Consider the following 20,511-nt stretch of genomic DNA (forward strand, 5'->3'; position numbering starts at 1 on the left):
GAAGAGTATGCGACCCGAAGAGGACGCACCGCCGCAGCGGCCTTTCATGTAAAGTACGACGCAGCAATGTATTGCACAGGCGCTAGGCTAGGCCTGTTGAACGGGAAGTCATTCTTTCTAGTAATAGTACTCTCTGCGTACGCGCGTGTACGGGATAAACATGGCGAAGATCCACTGCCAAAAGCGACATCGGCGCGCCTGAGCTCGCGCTAGCATTATCGCACAACAAACAGGCGCGCACGTATATGGCACAGGCTATTGTCACATCGTACATTGCTCCCTTCCTTATACCGCCTAGCTTGCATCACACGAGCTTCCAGCCGAGTGGAAACTGTTTTCGCTCTGAAGTGAGCCGGAAAGGTTGCCACACTTGAAAAGGAATTGCAAGGAAAGTCGAAGTTAAAAAGAGTTTTAGTCAATTGTGAAGCGAATTGTGAAGTGGCTTGCCGTCATATGGTGAACTTGGCGGGCGACGAGTGGACAGTGTGGCTTTCCAAAACCGACCAGGGCTGAGTGGTATTGGCCAAACCAAGGTAAGAAGACATCCTGTTCTAACTTCGCTTGATATTTTACTGAAGACCTGCTTACGACTGGCAGCTTGACGTCACGTTTGGAGAAGCGACTTTCTTCGCAAATTATCGCCGATGTTGCAATACAACATTGGAGAGGTTCCGCATAACGTAATAGGGAGGTTTAGTCCCACGTAATCCGTGGGTACTTTACGTGGGTGCACCACGTGATACTCAGTGACCCACGTACAGACGTTTTCTGATTCACGACATACCGTGTATGGAGGCTCACCCACGTTCCGCCAGAACGTGGGTGAAAATCAGAATGGAGCGCATTGTGCGAGCTGTGAGGGTGCTCAGCTGAATAAGTTTCCGAAGCACGAAATCAAAATATTGGATGAGCTTCTTAGGCCGGGGTAGCTTCGTCTTTGACCAGGTTTTGGCCTTTCGCTTCATGCTTTTGTTTGTTCCGTGTGACTAAACACAACATTGCAACGTGGGTGCCCTTCATCCACTCTACGTGGATCACCCACGTACGCGTTTCCGTTACGTGGGAACTAAACCTCCCTAATTACGTTAGTAAAAAACGTAGTCGATCTACGGGAAGTCTTACGTAAACTGCATGCGGATCTGGGTTCCGCCATACGGAGTTTTCAAATCACGTAGCTGCCCTTGGCAACTCCGAACGCGGCAGTGTACGACCAGATCGACCTGGGGAGAGAGTCATAAATTTGTACCCCAATCCACTTACGGACCAGCTACGTTATCAGAGCTCTATCTACGTACTCTCCGTAGACAACTTTCCGTAAGTGGAGTGCAAACTCGCGAATTCACGGGGTTTTCCTGCCCACTAACGTAAAGTTGCTCAGCTTTACGTAGTGCGGAACCTCTCTAATGTTGGGCTGAAAAGGCTGAAAGGGGTACAGTTTTCAGGCTGGTGGTTAGCCGGTGTATCCAGACAGGTATCGCCTATAGACGACATGCCCTGTACTGAGGCTGTAGTCTCGTCTCGTTGTCTACATCCATGATCTCACGCACTGCAAGGACACTGGTCATTCATGCGTACAGTAGTAGCGCTCAGTGAAATCCAATCCATACTGGTGAGGTCATAGGGCGTATTTAGCGCCCACAGCTTGCATAGTATTTTTTTCATTCATATTTCTCTAGGGCAGTCCCCACAGTACACAGACCTGTGGTCTCCTTACGAGTTGCATGGCCATTGACACCCTGGAAGTGGCACGACTGCAGCTGGACATACACACCAGGGAGTCGTAAAATACCGGCAGTAACTAGACTCCCTGGTTTTTCCACATTATTCGAAAAAATAATGGAAAGATGTGGATGCAAAACTCGATTTTTAGGAGGAATGATGTTTTGCTCAAAAATGGTTAGATTTGAAAAAAATCTAAAAATATTCAAAAAATCACCCAATGTGCGAAAATTATTCACCCGTTGCCATGGCGAAAATATTTTTTTCCCTCATACACACATACTAATGCCGTGATGGTATTACACAGAAGCCTTGCTTGCTAGTTTAACATGTTTTCGTTTTCGACAGCATGTTACAAGGCCGTTTTATTTATTTATTTATGGATTCCCCAAAGGCCGAGGCCTAAGTCAAGGGGGTCTGCGTTCATGGCTTACTGGGAATATATCTGCAAAATTATAACATTATAGATTGAGAAGAGGAAGGGTTATAACAAATGCGTACTGTAGAAATCAGCCATAACATTCGTTACTATGTTATAGAAACTCTGGAAGGAATGAAACCAGTGGGTTCAAAGCGGGTGTTGGCAAAGATGGTACGGACACGAGACACAAAGCAATGACTATGTTGGGTGGTTCTAATGTCAGTGGGGAGAGAATTCCAGGTGACAGCGGTAACAAAGAGGAAAGTGGCACGCGAGTAGGTGTTCGCCCTGGCAGTCGGGACAAGTTGGAGAGGGCGCCGCGCGCTGGTGGAGAGACTATAGCCCAGCTCCAAAAGGGCAGTGGTCTGGTGGTGGACCAGGTGATGGAGCTCCCGCAGGCACTGGATGTGTCGCCGCCCAAGGCGAGGACGCACAGCGCTCCTGACTACACCCATAACCTGGTTGGCAGAGTCCCGGTCTTGCGACCATTTGAACCGTCAACAACAACACCACCATCACCAACGACAACAGCAAAACTCTTATTGGCGATGGGGCCATCGTGAGAATAAAGAATTCAACAAAAAAACTTCAGCAAAAAAGATAAAATTCCAAATTCAACCACCCCCTAGATTAAAGACCGTTGGAACCGGGGTTTTCCCCATACGGTTCAAATGGTCACAAGACCAGGACTCTGCCAACCGGGTTATGGTTGAACTTGTCAGGGTCGGCGCCACTGGTACGGCCGGTATGGCCATGGCTGTACCAACAAAACAAAAAAAGTGGGCGTGGAACGTCCAAAACTGGGGAGAAAAAGTTTCGATGTATGATTTTGCACAGGGAGTCGCCCAGAGTGCAGGATTTGCCGTATAAATTCCAAAAAATTCTGGGGGATGACCCCCAGACCCCCTTAAAGATGGCCCTTCGGCCGCACCGCTCCGCGGAAGCTGCCTCCGGCCCTGCTTGTACTCAGGAGCACTGTGCATCCTCTCCTTGTAACATGCTGTCGAAAACGAAAACATGTCAATACAGTGGCGTAATCAGAACAGGCCCAAGAGCCAGGGCTAGGCATTGGCGGATTCTGCTCGAAAAGGTGGCAGATTCTGCTCGAAAAGCAGTGAAACTGGCAGAACCATACAAACCTTATGGCGGGCCATTCCTCGAATTCTGCTCCATTTCTTCATCCACATACCAAACATGCATGAAACGTACCAGAAAAAGTACCGAATTCTGCCAATTTCTCTGCCGGCATTCTCCGCAAAGGCCTAACCAGGGCGCCAGTTTTGATTTCACCAAGCCCAACAACTGTACAATCCCGTACACTTACAGTAAAAGCCTGTTATCAACTACTTGCTCAATGTTGCACAGCTGGCTCACAATACTGGGGAGGGGGGATCTGCAACTACATATGGGCCTCAACCAGCGAAAACAGCCCTTAGGGTCAAATTTTCAAAATTCCTTTTTTGGTTAGAAATTTGTTGAAACACATCTACTGAAGGACCTCAGCCAAGAAAAAGTTCAATATTCCGATTCAAAACGGGTGTATACACAAATATACAAGGTGTACTCCAAATTGGTGCAATGTATGTATACGATGTATCTGCACAATAAATATTCAGCATTCTAAGGTGGGTAGGCAGCTTGAATACCTTTGAAATAGCCTGTGCAGTAAGCAGCTAGAATGCCAAAGAATAGCTGAAGAGTGCGGAGACATGATCGACTTATTTGCAGCTGCATCCTGCGTGGAGTCGTTCCGCAATGTCTTCCATTTCTTCCTCCGCAGCTGACGACACGACGTCGCTGCCGTCACTAGCCCCAGACTCAGAATTTATCTCAGGTGATGACTCCTCATCTTCCGACTCTGACGAGTCATCGACCACCTTGAGCCGCAACACAGCAGGAGATGACGGCTGCGATTCCGCCTCGCTGTCGACATCGATGTCGGAACCAAAGAACGTCTCATCCTCACTCTGAACTTCAGCGGCTACTTCAGCATCCACTCCCCACCAGGCTCGAGCTAGCTGTACACAATGACTGCCGTGTGCGCTCTGCGAGCAGCTCTGGCGTCCGCAGCCATCGCAACAAGATCAAGGAACACTCGAGTCACCACTCGACACCACTTCAACTAACTAACTTCAAATAAATTCAAGCAAGGAGTTCAAGAAGAGCTCGTCGCGATCAGAAAATCGTTGAACGTCACAAATCGACCTTTTTCTTGAAAAAATTACGAAACCTCTAAGGGTCGTTTTCGCTGATTGCGGCTCATATAATGGCCACTCCTTCGGGCCAAAAAGAGGTCTTTAGGGTGGCAGGTGGTCTTTAATTAACAGGAGGTTTGGCACTGGGTGACCATATACAGGTATGGACCCCATCATCTTTTATCTGGCATTGCATAACAAAATGGAGCTACGGTCAGACCTCACTTAACCACACGCACCCGTTTTCCACAAAATAAATCCGGAAAGACGAGAGAACCCGATAGTCACACACGCACGCACACACGCACCCACACACACACACACACACACACACACACACACACACACACACACACACACACACACACACACACACACACACACACACACACACACACACACACACACACACACACACACACACACACACACACACACACACACACACACACACACACTGTATGTACATGTACGCATGGCATATGCTGTAAATCAGTAACCGACGATTTCCGTCCGGATGGCGAGCGATCCGGATAAAAGAGGACCAGCTGAGCAAGGCCTGAGTGTACTGCAGTTTCTAATCACATACACATTCCGAACTACCCAACGCTGTAGACAGCAGCATGCTTCGGCCATCTTGGCCTGATCGGTACAGGTACGTCAGGATGAGCTTTAAATGTATTTTAAATAAGAAAATACTTCAAGCAATAAGATGGCTCGTCGCTCCAACGCCAGAACTCTCAAACTACGAAAAGTGGCGAGCGGCGCATCATGCAGCAGCACTAAAGCATCCAGCCAAGAGTGCTAACAAGACGACTACAGTATCAAGGAGCTTACTACCCGATGCTGCAGGTAGCTAGCTGATGTACTTCAAACTATCAAGATCATCCCCTTGTACATTGTTCTTACAACGGATGACTGGCCCGAAACGTCAATAATTTTTCAACATCATTAATTTAAAAAAAAAATTGTTATCTAAAGAGTGAATAGCAACTAAATAGAGCGGTTGTCAGTTGACAAACCCCCTTTTATTTATCAAGATCATGTCGACGAAATCAGCCTAGTAGGCACGTAGTCTGAGGGGGTTCGGAAAGTGCAGACCAACATCCCACATATTGCACCCTATGCCTTGAAAATACGGTAAAACCTGTAACTAAAGACCACCGTGACTATGCCACAAGCACGCACCAGGAAGAAGAAACAGAAATGTAAAGCAAAGCTAGATATCACCGTGTCGTGCACACTCGCTCTGTTCCATTTTCATAAGAAAATTTACCGGGTGCTCAGTAACAGCCGCCACGAGCTCCCCGGAAGCGGACACAATTGTGTACTGTTAAATTCAGAGTATCGGTATTGTTATGATGTGGTGTTGTGTGTTGTTGGCAGGTGACAGCACAGGCAGTGGTGTTTGTTGATGGGGCTATGGCATCGACATTCCAGATGCGTGCGTGCATTGCCTTTGTCATCGCTTTCGTACTGCTCCCGGTTGGAGCGCAAGATAGTGAGTTGAGCGCCTGCTCACGTTTAGTCTGTTCCCTATTCAAACAATCTGTTTCACAACAAAACCAGTCAGTTTTCTTATAGAACCAGTCTGTTTCTCTATAAAAACCAGTCAGTTTCCCTATAAAGCCAGTCTGTTTCCCTTTAAATCAGTCTGTTTCCATGAAAAGATTTGTTAGTATCAAGTCCTGCTCCCTGTTGTGTGGTTCGGCTACCTACTGCTGTATGAGACAGACAGACAGACACACACACACACAAACACACACACACACACACACACACACACACACAGACAGACACACATACAGACAGACAGACAGACAGACAGACAGACACACAGACACACAGACACACAGACAGACAGACATGACGGACACACAGACACACAGACACACGAACAGACAGACACACAGGCAGAATGACAGAACGACAGACCGACAGGCAGGCAGGCAGGCACACAGGCAGACATACAGACAGATGAGGGGCGGATCCCGGGGGGGGGGGGGGGTGACCACTAACCCATGCGACGTGCGCGCCCCATGCTATGGCCCAGTTGACCCAGGCCAGAGCGGTCCGTTAGCTATGCAGCTTGTACATTATGGTTGTCTTGTACTTACTAGTAGATAATTATTATTATACGCATTCCCGTGGCAGCGTCAACCAAGCAGTTATGCTTGACCCACACGTTCGCTTATGCTGGACATTGAAACAAAGCAGATGTAGACAGCTCCTAGAGAATGGGGCTCTACAAAACCAATGAAAATAGTACTTCAGTAACATCATCCGGGAGCGTCATAAAATTGGTCTCGTTGGGAAAAATGTCATCACTATTGTCTCCTCATGTAGCATCATGGTCAACGGGTGGCCAGATAATGTCTTCTACTTACTAGTAGATAATACACAGTAAAGAGGTAGATCTGCACTGAATCATGTGAATGTACAGCTAGCAGCTAGCGTTCGCTTCGGAGAAAGAGGTGCGCAAGCATGCGCAAGCATTTGCTGAGCTGCCTATTTGTTGCGCTGCTCGAAGCGTCTAAAAGAGGCAGGCTCAAGACCAGCTGCCATTGTATTTTGGTGACACTTCAAAGAAAAGTGTAGCCACTAGTGTCGAAGGTAAAACAACGAGCGAGACTTTGAAAATCACCTTCGAGTTCAACGTCCCATCATCCAATAATCAAAATTTCTCCGAACTGGGGACAATTATGACTGAGACACGAAAGATGCAGGAAGCCTGCCTTATGGAACCTACTGTACAGTGGAGTCAACATCGGGCGGCTCGGAGTACAATATTACGGACAATTATTGCAGACGAGCTGCTGGAGAAAGTACCAATCAGCTATTCTGCGGCAAAGAAATTGAAAATTTCTTCCTTGTGCTGCGTGTCTTCAATAATGTTTTAGCTGCAGAGTGTTGAAAATAGGGGTACTGAATTTTCATTTGTATAGCAGCTGGCATGTTCAAGTACAGGATGCAGTACATGTAGGCTGTCCCGATAACGCAAACATGTGAACTACTTGTTATACATGCTTTTGTATGTCATCATTTCGTCATTGTGGGTAGGGTGGGAAAGAATTGACCCCCCCCCCCTTTGGAAAAATCCTTGATCCGCCCCTGCAGATGTTTCAAGCTTTAAAAAATATCCAAACAATGGTGTAACAGCACTAATGAATGAGAGAGATAGAGAGAGAGTTGAACCATTATCTGTTAAAACGAAGTACGTAAAAAGCGACTGTCTTCAGTCGGATCCAACAAGTTCCTGAGGGGGAGGGTTGCAGGAACATTCCACTTGAGTCTTTTGAGTAGCACTGAAATATTACTGTGTTTGCTGTCTGTCCTCAGCTGCACCTAAACTCCTGCAGGCCAACACGACACTGCGCCTAAGTCGGCTACCGGGCGAAAGTGTTCGGCTTTCCGTGTCTCTACTCAACTCACCCTCACCGCCAGCAAAAGTCTCCTGGACACACTGGGATAAGCCAATCAATATCGGCGATGCCAGGCTAGAGCTGTCCAGCGATGGCTTGGTTCTGAGCGTCAACGATTTGACATACGTTGATGAAGGTTGGTACAAGGTCACCTTGACCAACACTCAGGGAGCGGATTCTGTCAAAATCTATCTGAAAATAAGTAAGTCCTCGCTCATTTTGTTGTGAAGTGAAGAATGTTTCTAAGATTTTTGTGTTGCATTTCTCGCCAAAGTACCTTGCACTGGTCTCCAAACTCTTTGATATCCTCAACGAAGGAATCTCACCCCCTCTTGTCTCTCTTTCCATTTCTCTCTTTATCTCTATTTATACTTCTATCTCTACTTCTCTCTCTCTCTCTCTCTATCCTTCTCTCTCTCTCTCTCTCTCTCTCTCTCTCTCTCTCTCTCTCTCTCTCTCTCTCTCTCTCTCTCTCTCTCTCTCTCTCTCTCTCTCTCTCTCTCTCTCTCTCTCTCTCTCTCTCTCTCTCTCTCTCTCTCTCTCTCTCTCTCTCTCTCTCTCTCTCTCTCTCTCTCTCTATTTCCGTGGGTGCATACATGCATGTGTGTGCATTTGTGTGTCTGTGTTTGTGTATTTGTATTAAATGTTGTGTGTGTCTGTTTTTAAGTGCCGGTGTGCGTAGGTTTGTGCATGCGTGTGTATGTGCTTGTTCAGTATGTGCGTACAGCATGTGCATGTGTGCGTGTGTGTGTGCACGTGTGCGTGTGTGCACGTGTGTGTGTTTGCGTGTGCATGCTCATGTGTGTGTGTGAGCACGCATATGCACATTTCTACACACACTTGAGAGGAATCAAAAGCGTTCCTGCTGTAGCTCTGAGTTTCACGGTTTCAACCGATCATCAGATCGCAACTGAGCTCTATATAGCAGGAAATTTTCGGACGGAATTTATTTTCGTACGATTTCGTACACGGCCTCTTTTGTACTAAAATTAATTCCGAACTAAAATTTGTTGATGTTAAATAATGTACACTCTACGCCTCGTGCGTGGGTACTGCAGTACTGCTTGCGAACATGTGCATTTAGCATAGGCCTCGACCAAATATGCTAAAAAAAAGAGCATATTATGCTCGTCGAATACCAGGGAAAACGGTCATAATATGCCTAAGGCTAAGCAAGATATGCAAAAAGATATGCCAAACTGATATGCTCGACATAAGCAGAAAGTGTAGATCATTTCAGTAAAATTACAACCTTGGAATATTCATTGGCTTCATGGCTATCATGCTTATGGTGCAAATCAAAACACATGCAGAATAGTATGGCTGGGGTGTGCCCCAGCAACCGTAGCGATAGTGTTCATCCATGGGGAAATGTAGCAAACGCCTCAACCATTCCAAATTCATCCATAAAAGGCATTTCTGAACGCATTTTGTCCATAATATGAATGTTTTGTCCTCATTTTCTTCAGAATATTATGCTGGCTTCATTCCAATATTCCCTTTGTCGCTCAATATGCCATATATGAACTGTCTCACGAAAAATGCGGACATACGCGCAAGCATATTTGGTCGAGGCCTAATTTAGCATGCAGCACTGTACGAAAATAAAACCTGTACGAAAGGTCGCAATTCGGCTTTGTCCGGAAATATTTCCGTCCGAAAATCTCCTGCTGCTATACAGTATGCACTTAAAGCCTATCTCGAACAAACAAAAAAATTGAATACAATCCTGATTTTTAAGATGCGCTGTCGTGGCACATAAGCCTGGGTTTAGTGTTGACACACATAGAAATACCTGGTTTAAATAGAAGCCTAGCCCTGACGTCGGCTTCTACAGGAATAAAAAAATTTTAATTCACGGTGTAATGGGTAGCCGAGTGGTAGGCGCGGTGAAATCAACAAGAATTACTTTTATTCTACTTCTTTCAGGTACACACCTGAAATATAATTGTAAGGGAAAGAAGAAGCGGCAAAATAACTGACTTTCTCTCCGGTGCACACCTGGAGGTCGAATAGCTCGTTATTATCAAAATCTCATCTTAACAGAAATGCGCAGCAGCTTTTATGCAGCAGACGCCGTACGCTTAAATACGGAGATACACTAACTATACATCAGGCAGAGCTCCATATTAGTTCCGTACTACTTCCGTATTGGTCGGGCAGGGATACTACACCCTCCCTTCCTACAGATTATCACGCCCTCGTGATTTTCAAAAACAATTAGTGAAGAGTTACGAACACAGCGTCAACCGGAAGATGGCAAATTATATCGGAAATGAAAACGTTTAGAGTAGACAGAAGAAATGAACTGATAACAAATCATAAAGTAGAAGCACACCAGGTTCACACGATCTCTCGGGGTCAAAAGGGGAAAGAACTGGCCTCCAAATAGGACCTGAAAAACTACAGCACTCTTGCTGCACAACGCTGGCACAACCCGCCAGGAACATCGCAGTTCAAAAACCGAACTGAATACACTATAACTATAAGGGGCGTTGTCACACACATTGTCCCACGTTAGCTGGGTAAGCCGTGGCTCACCATGATCAGACGCCTACCAAACTAAACTGGATTCACACACTCGCATAAAGGAAGACTGAAGAGAACAGGGAGACTGAAGGAAGACAGGAAAGAAAATGCCATACCTGGAATCAGCGTTAGTAACCACGGCGGCGGCTGGAGCTATGGTGGATGTATAGTTAGTGTATCTCCGTATTTAAGCGTACGGCGTCTGCTGCATAAAAGCTGCTGCGCATTTCTGTTAAGATGAGATTTTGATAATAACGAGCTATTCGACCTCCAGGTGTGCACCGGAGAGAAAGTCAGTTATTTTGCCGCTTCTTCTTTCCCTTACAATTATATTTCAGGTGTGTACCTGAAAGAAGTAGAATAAAAGTAATTCAATGAATATAGCTAAATGCGCACTCATATCACAACCATGGGGACGAATCATGTACATGTATTCCAGAGCGTTTTCTTGTCACAATTATCAATGGAATTCGTGACTAAAGAGAATGATGAAACTACAATAGGATTTATACACTTGGAGTGGAACAGCGAGGATACAAGCATAGTAAGAAAAATAGCACAAACCTAGGAACAATGTGCACAGGTAATAAACTATAGGTGAGGTGAGAAATGATAGGAAATTCAGCAAGTGCAGTGTGACAATGGACACTCACACACACTTGCACATGCATGTCCATTGTCACACTGCACTTGCTGAATTTCCTATCATTTCTCACCTCACCTATAGTTTATTACCTGTGCACATTGTTCCTAGGTTTGTGCTATTTTTCTTACTATGCTTGTATCCTCGCTGTTCCACTCCAAGTGTATAAATCCTATTGTAGTTTCATCATTCTCTTTAGTCACGAATTCCATTGATAATTGTGACAAGAAAACGCTCTGGAATACATGTACATGATTCGTCCCCATGGTTGTGATATGAGTGCGCATTTAGTTATATACATTGCATTATTAAGATTATTGTCTCCACGTCGCCTTTTTACATAAAAGTAATTCTTGTTGATTTCACCGCGCCTACCACTCGGCTACCCATCACCAGTCTCTCCGGAGGCGTGGGTTCGAATCCCACCGCTGCCACCAATGTAATGGGTAGCCGAGTGGTAGGCGCGGTGAAATCAACAAGAATTACTTTTATTCTACTTCTTTCAGGTACACACCTGAAATATAATTGTAAGGGAAAGAAGAAGCGGCAAAATAACTGACTTTCTCTCCGGTGCACACCTGGAGGTCGAATAGCTCGTTATTATCAAAATCTCATCTTAAAGGGGAACTGTCACCAAAAAATTTCTTTGTCTTATCTTGTAGTTCCTTGGCTCCTGATCACGATGGTGGTATCCGTTTTTCTCTGCGATGGCTGGAAGTGGGTGAAAACTTGAAAAGAAGGTGCCCAAAATTGTCCCGAAGTACCGAGTGACGTCACGCCGGACTTGACCTCCACGCGTACATTCGTCGTCAAAAACGAAATCCAGCCCGTGTGCTCGTCGATCGAGCTAGCTGTTCCAATGTACGGTGCACGTGTGCCTTTTGAACTGTAACACAGATGGGTACGTCGTACCGAAGGAGAATGCCAAAGAGGCAGAGACCCACGTGCAGCTACACAGCCAAATCAAAATAAAAAGCAGCTGAGCTTTCACCTTTTTGACTTCTTCCGCGAGGTTTTATTTTGTGAGCACGGAAGTACGTCGTTGTTTTGAACTTTTCGTGTGAGGAACAACACGATGATGAGTGCGTATGCAGAAAACAGTACTCCTCCGGCCGGCGATAACACCACCAACCCGAGCCCCAAAGGAACGCAATGTAGTTACGTGAAGGCGATTCATCTGGCAATGTTGCTCAAGATGCAGATGACGAACTCCGACGTCTTTCATTTCAGAGCCGGGTGGGCAACATAGCCACCTTCGATACAACGACATCATTTTCAAGTACGAGGTATGTGTGTCACACTAACAGCAAACAAACATCCTTCCACTCCTTCGTAATCACAAAATTAGTAAAACAAAGAGCTGGAGCTTCGTGGAGGAAGTACCAGTGCGACAAACTGCAGTCGACTTTTGTTTATTTTGTCCCTTTTTGGCGTTCTCATTGTGTACAAAGTACACATCGAGTGTCCGAGTTCAGAAGGCAAGCGTGCACCGTACATCGAACAGTTGGCTCGATCGACGAGCACACGGGCTGGACTTCGTTTTTGACGATGAAAGTACGCGTGGAGGTCAAGTCCGGCGTGACGTCACTCGGTACTTCGGGACAATTTTGGGCACCTTCTTTTCAAGTTTTCACCCACTTCCAGTCATCGCAGAGAAAAACGAATAACACCATCGTGATCAGGAGCCAAAGAGCTACAAGATAAGACAAAGAAATTTTTTGGTGACAGTTCCCCTTTAACAGAAATGCGCAGCAGCTTTTATGCAGCAGACGCCGTACGCTTAAATACGGAGATACACTAACTATACATCAGGCAGAGCTCCATATTAGTTCCGTACTACTTCCGTATTGGTCGGGCAGGGATACTACAACGGTTCGCGTGAGACTCGGCTGGAAACCGAGTTTTCCGCATCCGTAGGAACGCCACCACCCTTCAAGGAGCAAGGCGCAGATGCAGCTCCTAAATCGGCGGGAGGTGAGTAGATCAGACCCCGGGCAGCAAGTGGTCAAAGACCGAAAATCCCATTCACTGCATTCACACAGGAATAAGCCCGGGTTTAATACGCAGGATTACAGCATGTGTATGAATGTGCTCACCACACCCATTCAGGCTACCTACATAGCAACCTTATAGGGTACCTCACTTCAAACTCTCCAACTACGGTCTCTTCGCTGCATACGTTCACTTCACTTCCAAAAAATATAAATAATATTAGATACAAATGGAATGCAATGGGTGCATTCCATTTGTATCTAATATTATTTATATTTTTTGGAAGTGAAGTGAACGTATGCAGCGAAGAGACCGTAGTTGGAGAGTTTGAAGTGAGGTACCCTATAATGTGTGAATGGCTGCAATGGAGTCTGAGAGTGCTTAGAAAAGTTTACATAGCAACCTTTAAAAGAAAGGACCAAATTGTTACATGTTATCCGTAGTTTCTGTCCAACGCTGACTGTTATAATCAAGATGTTGTGTAGTCAGAAGGTGCAACAGCTAGCACAATACTCACTGATGCGATACTGACATTCAACGACCTGATGACAAGCTCTATCATGTCTTGGACGCGCAAACCAACAGATAACGGATAGCAAGTAACATTTGTTGGTCCTTTCTTCTAAATTTAATACTGTAAATGTACTAATTTTCGGCAGCTATTTAATTTCGGCTATATTCGGCACCGACCCCAAACGCCTAAATTAAAACGCCGATGAAATTTTTCACAGCATCTGTCGCACGACACCATGCCCTCTACCCCACGCCGAAAATAAATCGCCGCCGGAATGTCAAAAATCGTGAAGTGCCGAAATTTTGCAGCGCCGAAATTTTGTATATAATTATACAGTATTCGGCTCTCCATCCGAGCGTTACTTACATAGCAATCGGTGTGATTTTCGCTGTGTCTGTTTGTGTGCTTGCTTGCTTGGCGCACATGTTAAGTTGTTGCGTTTCGCCCGACGCTCCTGCACGGTGGAGGGACGGTGACCTACCCAGTGCACACAAACCCGAGCTCCATCATGGCGGATGTGTGCTCTCTGGATACGGCTGCACCGCTGCTCTCTAGTCGCGATTACCTGGTGTGGAGCTGGGTCGGAGTAGGAAATGTTGGCGTACCGCTCAACGTCAGGAAAGGCCGCACACTGCCGTTGCGTTTTCCGTACAGCCTCCGCTCTGAATCCACGAGAAGCGGCGCGTACAACTTCACGTGCAAGTGGGTGTATACAATAGCGCCGTGGCGAGTCTATGGAAATGTTGCGGCACGTGAGACAGTGCAGGTTCGCTTCGTAGGTGAGTGCGATGTTATGTTGTCATGTTATGTCATGCTATGTTTTGTTACACTATGTCAATAGAAGAAATCACATGAGAACGAGTTATGCAGCAACTAGCGACCACCCCTGCCCGTACACTTAAGTAGTCATTAACCCCTAGGCTCTGCCCACCCAATTCTTCCTCACTCTTCCTCCTTTCTTACACTATTATCTCTTATTGGCCACTGACTATCGTGAGAATAAAAGATTTGAAACTATCCACGACTGTAACAAGATAATGAAGAGCCAGAACGTGCGATAATGGGCACAAAACTGACAGGCTACTGTGACATTCAGCGACCTGGGACCTAGCTCTAACACATCTCCAGTGCGCAAACCAACAGCCTTCCAACTTGGAAGGTTCATGGTTACGTATGACCGAAGAGGGGAATGTGTTCTCTTCTCTTTTTTACATCTATTACTGGCTCAGTATCCGAGTAAAAATTATGTTAGGGGTCGTCCATAAATATCGAACTTTTTTTCACAAAACGAAATAATTTCGTTATGGGGTGGGAGGGGGTTGACCAATTTCGTTTCAGAAAACATTGATTCATGTACATGTCCGTTGTATATGCATGTATGTCAACATTTTTTACGTTCTGATGGGGAGGGAGGGAGGGGTTGGGTCTAAACTAAAATAATTCGTTTGGTGAAAAAAGTTCGATATTTACGGACGGCCCCTGATGTGATGTCATCTTTTTCATTTATTTATTTTTTTACAATGATCACAGTACACAGGCACAGACAAAAATTGTATGGTGGGAGCATAGTGATGGTAAGGCTTCTTGCCCTCAGCCAACCTCTTTATAATAATTCACCATAATGTACAGGCATCGCTGCCTTCTTGCTGTGGATCGTGCATGATGCCACAGATGTGATAAAGATGCGACATGCAATTTGTGTCGTCTTGTGTTCATTGCAACCCGAATGATCTGTGCGTTGTAGTCCAATCAGGATACAGTGGATGATTGCTGTAGAACAGGGGGTGGGGAGAGGGTGGCGTTGTGGAGTTACAAACAAACATGCTTCTGACGACAAGCACCGGGGCACCGGAACACTTCTTTTACAGGACTTCTAGCCTTGCATTTTCCGCAATACTAGCTGTACAGGGCTTAAGGTCCAGACCCAATCGTGGGTCTAAATATATTTGATATTTGATATTTTTGACGTGTCTTACCAAGAGAAGTGAGCTAAAGCAAATGGACTGCGGTAGAATAGGAGTGCAGGTGTGAACTGTCAGAGATATGGTGAGGGGTGGAGAGCCACCCTGATGATGCCGTATCTGGGAGAGAGAGAGAGAGAGAGACAGAGAGAGACAGAGAGAGACAGAGAGACGGACGGACGGACGGGTGGACGGACGGACGAACGGATGGACGGACGGACGGACAGACACACTGACAGACAGGAAGGGAGAGAGAGACATACAGACAGATGAATGGACGGACGGACAGACAGAGACAGAAAGACTGGCACATAGACAGAGAAAGAGACGGAGACGGAGGCATAGGCAGAGACACAGATATAGAAACAGACGCATACAGGGACCCAGAAAACAGACAGATAGAGAGAGGGAAAGACAGACAGACAGACAGACAGACAGACAGACAGACACACAGACAGACAGACAGACAGACAGACAGACAGACAGACAGACAGACAGACAGACAGACAGACAGACAGACAGACAGACTGACTGACTGACTGACTGACTGACAGACTGATAGGCCGAGAGAGACAGAAGGAGACATAGAAAGACAGAGTGAGGGACACATCAAGACAGAGGCAGACCTAGTAGATAGCCATCTCAGGCTTTAATCCTCGTTGGTTTGGTATTATTTTGCTTTTCTCGCAGTTCACTTCCCTGGCTATTAAGTATTAACCTTGAAATTTGAGTTTCTCGCATACCATGATGGCCGATCACAGTTATTATTTTAACCCTTGCTTCCTTTCCTGTCGTAAGACGCATGCGGTCCACACGGTGTGTATGTGTGCTGTGCCGGCAGCCACTATCTCGTCCCATTCATCCTCCTATCCGTTGGCGCGAGTGAATGTTGTAATTACCGGCAGCAACTCACTGTGGCGGGTAGTCATGGCAAGCTGTACGCATACTCGCACCGCCCCTGTCTTCTGCTCCTCTGTGTGCATACATGAACGACTAACTTACAATCCATGTTACAGAATCGCACCGCCCCTGTCTTCTGCTCCTCTGTGTGCATACATGAACGACTAACTTACAATCCGTGTTACAGAATCGCACCGCCCCTGTCTTCTGCTCCTCTGTGTGCATACATGAACGACTAACTTACAATCCGTGTTACAGAATCGCACCGCTCCTGTCTTCTGCTCCTCTGTGTGTGCATACATGAACGACTAACTTACAATCCGTGTTACAGAATCGCACCGCCCCTGTCTTCTGCTCCTCTGTGTGCATACATTAACGACTAACTTACAATCCGTGTTACAGAATCGCACCGCCCCTGTCTTCTGCTCCTCTGTGTGCATACATTAACGACTAACTTACAATCCGTGTTACAGAATCGCACCGCCCCTGTCTTCTGCTCCTCTGTGTGCATACATTAACGACTAACTTACAATCCGTGTTACAGAATCGCACCGCCCCTGTCTTCTGCTCCTCTGTGTGCATACATTAACGACTAACTTACAATCCGTGTTACAGAATCGCACCGCTCCTGTCTTCTGCTCCTCTGTGTGCATACATTAACGACTAACTTACAATCCGTGTTACAGAATCGCACCGCCCCTGTCTTCTGCTCCTCTGTGTGCATACATTAACGACTAACTTACAATCCGTGTTACAGAATCGCACCGCCCCTGTCTTCTGCTCCTCTGTGTGCATACATTAACGACTAACTTACAATCCGTGTTACAGAATCGCACCGCCCCTGTCTTCTGCTCCTCTGTGTGCATACATTAACGACTAACTTACAATCCGTGTTACAGAATCGCACCGCCCCTGTCTTCTGCTCCTCTGTGTGCATACATTAACGACTAACTTACAATCCGTGTTACAGAATCGCACCGCTCCTGTCTTCTGCTCCTCTGTGTGCATACATTAACGACTAACTTACAATCCGTGTTACAGAATCGCACCGCCCCTGTCTTCTGCTCCTCTGTGTGCATACATTAACGACTAACTTACAATCCGTGTTACAGAATCGCACCGCCCCTGTCTTCTGCTCCTCTGTGTGCATACATTAACGACTAACTTACAATCCGTGTTACAGAATCGCACCGCCCCTGTCTTCTGCTCCTCTGTGTGCATACATTAACGACTAACTTACAATCCGTGTTACAGAATCGCACCGCCCCTGTCTTCTGCTCCTCTGTGTGCATACATTAACGACTAACTTACAATCCGTGTTACAGAATCGCACCGCTCCTGTCTTCTGCTCCTCTGTGTGCATACATTAACGACTAACTTACAATCCGTGTTACAGAATCGCACCGCCCCTGTCTTCTGCTCCTCTGTGTGCATACATTAACGACTAACTTACAATCCGTGTTACAGAATCGCACCGCCCCTGTCTTCTGCTCCTCTGTGTGCATACATTAACGACTAACTTACAATCCGTGTTACAGAATCGCACCGCTCCTGTCTTCTGCTCCTCTGTGTGCATACATTAACGACTAACTTACAATCCGTGTTACAGAATCGCACCGCCCCTGTCTTCTGCTCCTCTGTGTGCATACATTAACGACTAACTTACAATCCGTGTCACAGAATCGCACCGCTCCTGTCTTCTGCTCCTCTGTGTGCATACATTAACGACTAACTTACAATCCGTGTTACAGAATCGCACCGCCCCTGTCTTCTGCTCCTCTGTGTGCATACATTAACGACTAACTTACAATCCGTGTTACAGAATCGCACCGCTCCTGTCTTCTGCTCCTCTGTGTGCATACATTAACGACTAACTTACAATCCGTGTTACAGAATCGCACCGCCCCTGTCTTCTGCTCCTCTGTGTGCATACATTAACGACTAACTTACAATCCGTGTTACAGAATCGCACCGCTCCTGTCTTCTGCTCCTCTGTGTGCATACATTAACGACTAACTTACAATCCGTGTTACAGAATCGCACCGCCCCTGTCTTCTGCTCCTCTGTGTGCATACATTAACGACTAACTTACAATCCGTGTTACAGAATCGCACCGCCCCTGTCTTCTGCTCCTCTGTGTGCATACATGAACGACTAACTTACAATCCGTGTTACAGAATCGCACCGCCCCTGTCTTCTGCTCCTCTGTGTGCATACATTAACGACTAACTTACAATCCGTGTTACAGAATCGCACCGCTCCTGTCTTCTGCTCCTCTGTGTGCATACATTAACGACTAACTTACAATCCGTGTTACAGAATCGCACCGCCCCTGTCTTCTGCTCCTCTGTGTGCATACATTAACGACTAACTTACAATCCGTGTTACAGAATCGCACCGCCCCTGTCTTCTGCTCCTCTGTGTGCATACATGAACGACTAACTTACAATCCGTGTTACAGAATCGCACCGCCCCTGTCTTCTGCTCCTCTGTGTGCATACATGAACGACTAACTTACAATCCGTAGCTTAAGAGTGTGAGTGTTACAGAATCGCACCGCCCCTGTCTTCTGCTCCTCTGTGTGCATGAATGAACAACTACTTGTAACTTACAATCCGTAGCTTAAGAGTGTGAGTGTTACAGAATAGCTTTTAATAAGCGGCATGTTTTGTTTTGCCTCTTGTTCTTAGACGCTCCGTACGTCACCTCGTTTGTCAAGACACAGACGCGCTCGTCTCTCAACTTCACGTGTGTTGCCCACCGGCATGGCAGCAATGTCACCATACACATCAGGAGACCGGACGGGACGGTCCGGAGCTTTCCCGGCTCGCTGATAGCTACTGACTACTACGGCGGCGGTTATAAGCACGGCTATTACTCGTGCAGCGTTGAAAGCGATGCTGTGTGTAACCCGCCCGGAGATCCCAGCGTGCTGCGACCTTGTCAGTGGAACTCTCGGTATGAAAAGCACATAAAGGTGCCAAGCTACTGTGAGTACAAGGACATGGGCAGGACATGGGCAGGACATGGGCAGGACATGGGCGGGACATGGGCAGGACATGGGCAGGACATGGACAGGACATGGGCAGGACATGGGCAGGACATGGGCAGGACATGGGCAGGACATGGGCAGGACATGGGCAGGACATGGGCGGGACATGGGCAGGACATGGACAGGACATGGGCAGGACATGGGCGGGACATGGGCAGGACATGGGCGGGACATGGGCAGGACATGGGCGGGACATGGGCAGGGCATGGGCAGGGCATGGGCAGGAGATGGGCAGGACATGGGCACTGAGGACATGGACAGGACATGGACAGGACATGGACAGGACATGGACAGGACATGGGCAGGACATGGGCAGCGTTTTGAAGTCATTGTTTCTCCAAACATCTGGCTGTGGATAAGCACATGCTGTACTATCAGGCTATAGTGCGTTTCAAAAGTATAGACCTCTAGACTTTTTTTAATACTTCAAATTTGGTTTGAGCTTTTTGAATATTACTCAGGCAGCTCACACAATTTTCTCATATAGATTTCTAAGCGAATGGATAACAGACGCCCAATTTCGAAAATGTTATGCACAAAGTGATCACAGATTTTATGTGGTGTAGATGCTGTCCTAACGGTTTTTTTAAACCAGAGGTCTGGACTTTTGAAACTCACTATAGTGATGGTGTAGATATAGTTTGTATGGACACGTGTGTTTTTCTTTTTGTTGTTTTTTGTTTGTTTTTGTTTTGTTTACTTCAATAACACTGCCCCACCAGGAGAGGAAAAAAGGGGGAACATGAAAACATGAAAAGGACGTTTAGAGAACTGAATAGTGTTTTTACTATTTAGTAACAGTCACATATAAATAAAAAAGTATAAATAAAATAAAATAAATAGTAAAAAACACTATTCAGGAATGAGTTTGCTCACACACTGGAGCTCGCGCTATTCCGCCGACTTGACTTGACACTTGACTGACTCACGACTGCCATCCAGAGCACACGAGAAGTCCATCGAACCTTCGACTTGGCAAACCTGCAAGAAAGCACCACTCCCTGCTCAATACATAGTGTTTCGGGGGAAATCACCCCTCATCAGTTAAGCTTGAGTCGCGTGTCGCATCGCAAAAAAGCTTCTGTGAATCCCGCTTTTAAAAGGTGTCTGCTGTGCTGTGCTGTGGTCTGTACAAGGGAGTAGTAAAATACCGGTACTTTACT

General features: G+C 46.4%; 1 protein-coding gene across 1 annotated transcript in view; it reads left to right on the forward strand.

Annotated features, from left to right (window-relative positions):
• The first annotated feature begins 488 nt into the window (after positions 1–488).
• LOC135827159 (hemicentin-1-like) overlaps positions 489–20,511 on the forward strand; it is a 51,330-nt gene continuing 31,307 nt past the window's right edge. Inside the window, exons 1-5 of the mRNA XM_065339686.1 lie at positions 489–533; positions 5,722–5,836; positions 7,675–7,959; positions 13,867–14,214; positions 18,987–19,286. Of these exons, the coding sequence (XP_065195758.1) occupies positions 5,758–5,836; positions 7,675–7,959; positions 13,867–14,214; positions 18,987–19,286 (1,012 nt within the window). The 5' untranslated portion in view covers positions 489–533; positions 5,722–5,757. The remainder of the gene's footprint in view (positions 534–5,721; positions 5,837–7,674; positions 7,960–13,866; positions 14,215–18,986; positions 19,287–20,511) is intronic.

This window comes from Sycon ciliatum, chromosome 11 (assembly GCF_964019385.1).
Source record: "Sycon ciliatum chromosome 11, ocSycCili1.1, whole genome shotgun sequence".
Lineage (NCBI taxonomy): Eukaryota > Metazoa > Porifera > Calcarea > Leucosolenida > Sycettidae > Sycon > Sycon ciliatum.